This window comes from Chrysochloris asiatica, unplaced genomic scaffold (assembly GCF_000296735.1).
Source record: "Chrysochloris asiatica unplaced genomic scaffold, ChrAsi1.0 scaffold00057, whole genome shotgun sequence".
Lineage (NCBI taxonomy): Eukaryota > Metazoa > Chordata > Mammalia > Afrosoricida > Chrysochloridae > Chrysochloris > Chrysochloris asiatica.
The window spans coordinates 10,033,871-10,042,794 of record NW_006408575.1 but is presented as its reverse complement, the minus strand read 5'-3'; the positions used below and the strand labels follow the sequence as shown (position 1 = coordinate 10,042,794).

Genomic DNA, 8,924 nt, shown 5'->3' with positions numbered 1-8,924 from the left:
CAGTAAGTATTTCAAGTCCTCTTCACTTTCAGTAAGCAAGGTTGTATCATCTGCATATCTCAGATTGTTAATGAGTCTTCCCCCAATCCTGATACTACATTTTTCTTCATATAACCCAGCTTCTCAGATTATTTGCTCAACATACAGGTTGAATAAATATGGTGAAAGCATACAACCCCGGCACACACCTTTCCTAATTTTAAACCATTCAGTGTTCCCATGTTCTGTTCAAACAACTGCCTCATGGTCCAGGTACAGATTCCTCATGAGCACAATTAAGTGTTCAGGAATACCCATACTTTGCAATTTTGTCCATAGTTTGTCATGATTAACACAATCAAAAGTCTTTGCCTAGTCAATAAATCACAGGTAAATATCTTTCTGGTATTCTCTGCCTTAGCCAAGATCTATCGGACTTCAAGAATGATACCCCTGTTCCATGTCCTCTTCTGAAAATGGCTTGAGCCTCTAGAAGTTCTTTGTCAATGTATGCTTGCAGCTGTTCCTGTATTACCTTTAGCAAAACTTTATTTGCTTGGGATATCAATGATATTGTCCAATGATTTCTGCATTCTGTTGGGTCACCTCTCTTTGGAATGGGCACAAAGATGCATCTCTTCCAATCCGTTGGCCAGATAGTTGTCTTCCAAATTTCTTGGCATAGATGAGTGAGTGTCTCCTGTGCTGCCTCACTTTCTTGAAAGATTTCAATTTTTATTCCATCAATTCCTAGTCCCTTGTTCTTTGCCAATTACTTCAATTCACCTTGGACTTCTTCCTTCAGTATCATTGGCTCTTTATCATATGCTACCTCTTGAAATGACTGAACATTAACCATTTCCTTTTGGTACAATTACTCTGTATATTCCTTCCTTCCATCTTCTTTTGATGCTTTGTGCATCATTCAGCACTCTGCCCAGAGAACTGTTCAATAACGAAAGTTGAGGCTTGAATTTTTTCTTCAGTTTCCCCAGCTTGAGAAATGCTGAGCATGTTCTTCCCTTTTGCTTTTCTGACTTCAGATCTTTGCACATTTCGTTGTGATACTTGACTTTGTCTTCTCGAGCTGACCTTTGAAATTTTCTGTTCAGCTCTTGTACCTCTTCATTTCTTCCATTTGCTTTAGCATCTCTATGCTGGAAAGCAAGTTTCAGTGTCTTTTCTGATATCCATTTTGACCTTGTCCTTCTTTCTTGTCTTCTTAATAACTTTTTGCTTTCTTCATGTATGATGTTCTTGATGTTGTCCTACAACTCTTCTTTTCTTCAGTCTTTAGTGTTTAATGTATCCAATCTCTTCTTCAGATGATCTCTAAATTCAGGTGGGATATATTCAGTCATATTTTGGCTCCCGTGAACTTGTTTTTTCTTCAGCTTCAGTCTGAATTTGCATATGAGCAATTGATTGTCTATTCCACAATTTGCCCCTAGCCTTGTTTTGACTGAAGGTATGGAGCTTTTCCACAGTCTCTTTCTGCAGATGTAGTCAATTTGATTTTGTGTATTCCATCTAGTGAGGTCCATGAATATAATTGTCTTTTATGCTGCCTACAGAAGGTATTTGAAATGGAGAAGTCATCGATTTTTCAGGATTCTATCATGTGATCTCCAACATAATTTCTTTCACCAAGGCCATATTTTCCAACTACTGAGCCTTCCTCTTTGTTTCCAAACTTTGCATTCCAATCACTGGTAATGATCAATGCATCTTGCTTGCATGTTTGATCTATTTCAGATTGAAGAAGTTGGTAGAATTCTTCTATTTCATCCTTACTGGCTTTAATGGTTGGTGTGTAAATTGAATAATAGTGGTATTAACTGGTCTTCCCTGTAGGTACATGGATATTATCCTATCACAGACAGCATTGTACATCATGACTGATCTTGATATGCTCTTTTTGAAGATGAATGCAAGAGCATCCCTTTTCAATTTGTCAATTCCAGCATACTAAACCATGTGATTGTCATATTCAAAATGTCCAATATCAGTCCATTTCAGCTCACTAATGCCTAAGATATCAATGTTTATATGTTCCATTTCATTTTTGACAATTTCAAATTCTCCTAGATTCATACAAAGGTACATTCCATGTTCAGATTCTTAATGAATGTTTACAACTGTTTCTCTTCATTTTGAGTTGGCCCCATCAGCAAATGAAGGGCCTGAGGGCTTTATTCCCATGGGTTTTAATCCATTCGCGTCAACACGGTCAACTCTACTTTGAGGAGGCAGCTCTTCCCTGGTTTCATTTTGAGTGCCTTCCCACCTGAGGGGCTCACTTTCCAGCACTATATCTCACAGTGTCTTCCTGCTGTTCATAAGGTTTTCAGTGACTAAACATTCATAAATAGTTCATTCCTTCTTCCTAGTCTGTCTTTGTCTGGAAGCTCATCTGAAATCTGTCCACCATGGGTGACCCTGCTGGTATTTAAAATACCTGTGGCATAGAGTCCAGAATCACAGCAACTCACCAGCCACCACAGTACAACAAACTTACAAATGAGTAGTGGTTGGTATGCGTACATCCCCCATACACATATTAACCCCTGCATTGATCATGAACCACCATAGAAATTCCTAGATCATCACAACTGTAGGGCAAAGTCATATGAGAAGAAGCACTTGAAAAAACAACTCAAGTTGAAGATGAATCCCTTCCCCAAAGGGCTTGGATTCAAAACATGCCACAAGGGGGCAATAGCTCAATCAAGATCATTAGATAGGTATCCCACAATAACATTGCTTTGAGATTAAACAAAATGTTAAATATTGTTCCAACTCCAAATGACTCTTATTTCCATGAAAGCCTGTTTCTCTAAAAACAGACTGAATCCTTTAAAAGAGCACAATGCTCAGAGCAAAATCTTCTCAGTAGATTTTCTAAATCAATTTATATTAAAATAGCCTCTAGACATCCATTTCTTTGTAAGAATTAAAAAGTTCAAAAGGAACACAGCAGAAACTCAAATAACACTGGGCAAATGGTCTGAAACATCCAGGATACCAAACCCTGAAAGACTTGTTCAAAAACATTAGGTTTTGTCTATGCATAAGTTGTTGTTAAGTGCCGTGAAGCCAATTCTGACTCACAGTGACCCTATATAGGGTTTCTGAGGAGTATCTGGTGGGTTTGAACTGCCAACCCTGCACAGCTATGTTCTATAAACCTTAAGTTGTATGTGAACATGAACATACAAACACTTAACTATTAAACATATAAAACACTTTTCTTAAGACATTTAGCAGAAAATTCTTTTCTTAAGACATTTAAGCAGATAAAAAGCTTATTGTCATTTTACTCTATAAAATCATAGTTCAAATTTAATCTTTTCTGGTGGTGGTTGTGTGCCATTGAGTTATTCAAGCTCAAAGCAACCCTCATAGGGTTTCTGAGGTTGTAGTGTGGTCTGTGACGGTGCTGGACTACAAGGTCAGTTTGAACTTCAGGGTTGGAGTTTCAAGCTCTCCAGTCACTACTCAGAAACACTACACAGGGTCATTATGAATCAGAACCGACTCAATGGCAAGAGGCCTGGTGTGGCACTACAGGTTAATGTGCTGGACTGCAATGTCAGTTTGAACTGTAAGGTCGGTGGTTAAGCTCACCAGTGACTGGTAGCACTCTCCAGGAGAAAGATGACTTTGTGGTTAGGAGCCCAATTTGTAATCCACTATGCTATCAGGGCTTTAAAAATCATGGTTATTATAATCATCTCACATTTACTAATAAGATTTCTAATCAGAAAGTTAGAAACCAATATCCATTACTTAAATTAGGAGAAAAATGGTTTCTCAAACCTAGGAAAACATAACCTTGAAAAAGTCAAATGTTTTCATATAAAAACCCATTCGCTTATCTCTGTTCTTGATGACTTTTGGATTAGCTGTAATTTGTAAACATTGTCACCTTTCAGAGTTCTGGAAATCTTGATTTAGTCTGTTAGGTTTCAAGTTCAAAACATCAGTCCTTTCTGCAAGTGCAATATAGTCTATTTTTCTGTTGGAAATTTTTGATAGGCATTTCATGTCATCAGCAGAGCATGTCAGTAAGGGTCAAAAAAACAGTAAGCTCACAGAACAAAGTGAAACCGAAAAATTATGTCCATCTTAAAACTCAAACTTATGAAATGCCATAAAACATAAACACATAGGAACCCAGTTTTATTTTGTCTTGTTTTGTTTTTCTACATTAACTCTAGTATTTTAACCCAACTGATTGCTCTCACAGTTATTGTTGTTAAGTGCTATAAAGTCAGTTCTGACTCATCGTGACCCTGTATACGGTTTTCAAGGAGTGGCTGGTGGATTTGAACTTCTGCCCTTCCAGTTAGAAGTCCAGTGTTTTCCCACAGTAGGGGAAACTTTTTTTTTCCCTATAGAATCATAACTGAAATAATTTCAATTAAGATGCTTCTAGAATGTATTATGCATACACAATTAAACTTACATCAAATTTAAGTCGTGTCCGGACTTCAACAACTCAGAATACATTCAGAGATTCTACTCAACCATCAAACTCTCAGGACATATTACAGTTGTTTCTATCCCAGCATGATGAACCAGAATAAAGCCAGAACCAGAAGAAAACCAGAAGTAAAATACAGAAAGAGATCTCCAAGGCCTGGGTAGGCTTTAAAATGAAAATTTTTAGTTAGAAAAGCCTCAACAAAGATTAAAAGACTCAGAAAAATCTTACAGCAGAGAAGAAATTCCCTGTTCAGTATCTTGGTACCAACTGGACTCTTTTCTCCAGGCTATCCTGCCAGACCCATTTACCAGCCATCTTGTGCAACTTTTACCCATTCTTGAATTTTCCTCACAGGACTGATCACCTGGTCTTGGACTGTCCTCATGGGACTTTTTATGTGCACTCTTTTGGCCATGACAGAACCATTTACATCTAATTTGAAGTATTGCAAAGAAGATAGAAACAATCTTTTCTGTGTCACTAACAGTTAAAACAAATTTTTAATCTTTGTTGTTGATAAGGCCAGCCGAGTTGGTTCTGACTCATAGTGACCCTGTGTAGAGTTTCTGAGGCGCATCTGGTGAGCTTAAATTGCTGACCTGGTAGTCCAGCACATTAATCCACAGTGCCAAATGAAGGAGCTCTGGTAGCATAATGAATTACAAACTGGACTGCTAACTGCAAGGTCTGTAGTTTGAATCTATCAGTCACCTGTTGCAAGAAGGAAGAGGCTTTCTGCTCCCATCAAGATTTATAGCCTAGAAACTCAATACAAAGTCGTTATGAATCGGAGCTGACTCAGTGGCACACAACCAATACCACCACCCCCTCAAACTGCACTTGGAATAAAAGCAAATTGTATTGGTTTTCCAAATATGTAATTATTAGAATGCACAATGTGCCTTTTCACATGTTTTCACCTCTCCTTTGGCTTTCATTCTTACATATCTCTGTTTGTTTCTGCCTAAACTTCCAGATCTTAGGACAATGAACATTTCATCAGAGAAGCCTTTTTTGACCACCCAACATAGTCACGTTCTACTCCTATTAATATTCTTGTTAGTGAGGTCGTTGGTTGACTCATAGTGACTCTGTATAGGGTTTCTGAGGAGCACCTGGTAGATTTGAACTGCCAACCCTGTGGTTCGCAGTTCAGTGGTGATCCTATAGTGCCACACCAGGAATGCTCCTACTCATTCTAGCTAATATTTACTAAGCATTTCCTATATTCCTGTTATTAATTTGGACTTCTGGTGTGGTGCTGCTGGTTAATGCGGTAAACTGCAGTCAGTTTGGGCCATAAAGGCTGGCAGTTTGAACTCACCAGCTGCTCCTTGGAAACCCTGCTCAGGGTCGCTATAAGTCAGATCCCGACTCGACAGCACTTAGCAACAACAACAACATTATGAGTTTTACATTATGTTTGCTTTCTTCTAGTCACCGCAGATATCTTCTTCAGAATACTAAACACAACTATAAGTTTACTTTTATTTGCCTGATTATTTGATTAATCCCTGCTTCTTTCTCAAGTTCATACACTCTATAAAGATGGGAATTAAGACTATTTTACCCTGGCTTTATCTGCGAGACCTGGGGCCATGCCTGGAACATGGTCAGCCCTCAATAAACAAGTGAAACAGGCATGTAGCAGTGATCGTCCCAGCCCCGTCATCCACTAATTCTAGAAGCAACATTACCTGGGTTTGCATCCTAATTTTCTGCTTAGTCTTATGAGAAATCTCATAGTTTACTTCTCAGATTTCACTTCTCTGTAGAGTGATATTGTGAAGATCTCTGCGTGCACGGACTATGCCTCACAGAACATATGCAATGGCATGGACATTTAAGACTTTATAGCTGTTACCATGAATACTGATGATGATAATGATAGAATCCAGGTGTGACACTATAATCCTGGTGTGGCCTGCTAATCACAAGGTCAGTGGTTCAAATCTACCAGCCATTTCTCAGAAACCATATACATGGTTACTATGAGTCAGACCAACTCAATGGCACTAATAACAACAATGATAGTAATGACTATAATCACTACCGTCATAGGCCAATGAAGTGTTGACATTTTATACAAGGTTTCAGGAGGCAATCAGATAAGGAATTAGGAACCCCATTTTATTTGTGGAATAATTGAGAAACAAAGATGAGCAATTTGGTCCCACTGATGTTTTTAGACCTCCATCTAGTCTTTTCCTTCTGACCCATGCTGGCTTTCTCTCCACCCCATTCATATGTACTTTCATAATATCCTGCATGTTAGTAGCATGTTTACATAACCAAACAGTGTTTACATGATCATGAGGTTGCATTCTTTATCTATGTAGTTCTATGAAGGTACAGACCTTGTCTCCCTTGTTTTCTGCCACATCCTCAAGGCTTATCATAGTTACCTGGTGCATGGTAGGTGTTTAGTACACATTTGTAGTATAAAAACAAAAATGATTGAATGATCCAACAAAAGCACCCTAATACCCCTCCTCCCACCTCTGCTGCTGCACTCTTTGCTTCCACTGCCCACCCTGTGCCCTTACTGCCCTCACTACCTGACCCAGGATGGCATTAAGGCGCTCCGATTCACAGTCCACCACTACTAGCCGTTCCTTCTTCTTCTCCAGGTCCTGAAAGAGCATTCGATAACCTTCTTCTGTAGTTGTTAAAATGTTGACTGCTGTCACCTGCCAATTCTTCTCAGCAGCTGTATCAAGGACTTTCTGCAGGACGGACAAACCTGGAGGTTGAGTGAGTATGACAGAGAAATGAAATCAATCAGGACATCCAGGTACCACTGCACTTCCACACAGCACCTAACACCCCATTCCTCCACCAAACTCAGTTCCAGTTTTCTATGAATGTGAAAGTCTAGTCAGAGACCCTGGTGAAGGTAGGCACTAAGTCCCCTTTGCAGTTTTCACCCAAGTATACAGTAGATGGTAGAGGTAGTGATTAAAAACATAATATTTGATATGAGGTTTCAATCTGATTCTACAATTTCCCAATTAAATGGTCTAACACAGACTAGTTAGCCTCTTTAAACTTCAGTTTTTTCAAAGGTAAAAGGGCAATGTTAATACTCATCTCACAGTATCATCATGAAACCAGAATGAGGGATGTCTGATAATAGCAGGTCCTAACATCAATATCTTAGGCATTAGTGAGCTGCAATGGACTGGTATTGGCCATTGTGAATCTGACAATCACAAGCTATACTATGCCACTGATGACAAATTGAAGAGGAATGGTGTTGAATTCATTGTCAAAAAGAACATATCCAGATCAGTCATGGGGTACAATGCTGTCTGTGATAGGATACCATTCATGTGCCTACAGGGAAGACCAGTTAATACCACTATTATTCAAATATAGGCACCAACCACTAAAGCCTGTGAGTATTAAATAGAATAATTCTACCAATTTCTTCAATTTAAAATTGATCAAACATACAATCAAGATGTATTGATCATTATCAGTGATTTGAATGCAAAGGTTGGAAACAAAGAGGAAGGATCAGAAGCTGGAAAATATGGCCTTGGTGATAGAAATGATGCTGGAGAACACATGATAGAATTCTGCAAAATCAATGATTTGTTCATTTCAAATACGTTCTTTAGATAGCATAAAAGATGACTATACACATGGACCTCACCAGATGGAATACATAGAAATCAAATAGACTGCATTTGTGGTAAGAGATGATGGAAAAACTCCGTATCATCAGTCACAAACCAGACCATATGCTCATATGCAAATTAAATCTAAAGCTGAAGAAAATGAAAACAAAGTCCACAAAAGCCAAAATATGACCTTGAATATATATAGCCCACCTGAATTTAGAGAACATCTGAAGAACAGATTTGATACATTAAACACTAACAACCAAAGACCAGAAGAGTTGTGGGACAACATCAAGAACATCATACAATAAGAAAGCAAAAAGTCATTAAGAAGACAAGAAAGAAGAAAAAGGTCAAAATGGATGTCAGAAGAGATACTGAAACTTGCTCTCCAGTATAGAGATGCTAAAGCCAATGAAAAGAAATAAGAAATAAAAAATAAGAAAAAAGAAATAAGGCAGTACAAGAGCTGAACAGAAAATTTCAAAGGTCAGCTCAAGAAGACAAAGTCAAATATTACAACAAAATGTGTCAAGATCTGGAGTCAGAAAAGCAAAAAGGAAGAACATGCTCAGCATTTCTCAAGCTGGGGGGAGCTGAAGAAAAAATTCAAGACTCAATTTTCATTATTGAAGGATTCTCTGGACAAATTATTGAATGATGCACAAAGCATCAAAAGAAGATGGAAGGAATCCACAGAGTCACTGTACCAAAAGGAAATGGTTGATTTTAACCATTTCAAGAGGTAGCATATGATCAAGAGCCAATGATACTGAAGGAAGAAGTCCTAAGTGCACTGAAGGAATTGGCAAAGAACAAGGCACCAGGAA

The 8,924-nt window shown here is 38.3% G+C and overlaps 1 protein-coding gene across 5 annotated transcripts in view; it reads right to left on the bottom strand.

The window, feature by feature from the left end:
- Window positions 1-8,924, bottom strand: part of GRIA1 (glutamate receptor, ionotropic, AMPA 1) — a 579,065-nt gene that overhangs the window by 267,407 nt on the left and 302,734 nt on the right. For all 5 annotated transcript variants that reach the window (XM_006863904.1, XM_006863902.1, XM_006863903.1 and 2 more), the window contains one exon: window positions 7,027-7,211. In XM_006863904.1, the coding sequence (XP_006863966.1) occupies window positions 7,027-7,211 (185 nt within the window). The remainder of the gene's footprint in view (window positions 1-7,026; window positions 7,212-8,924) is intronic.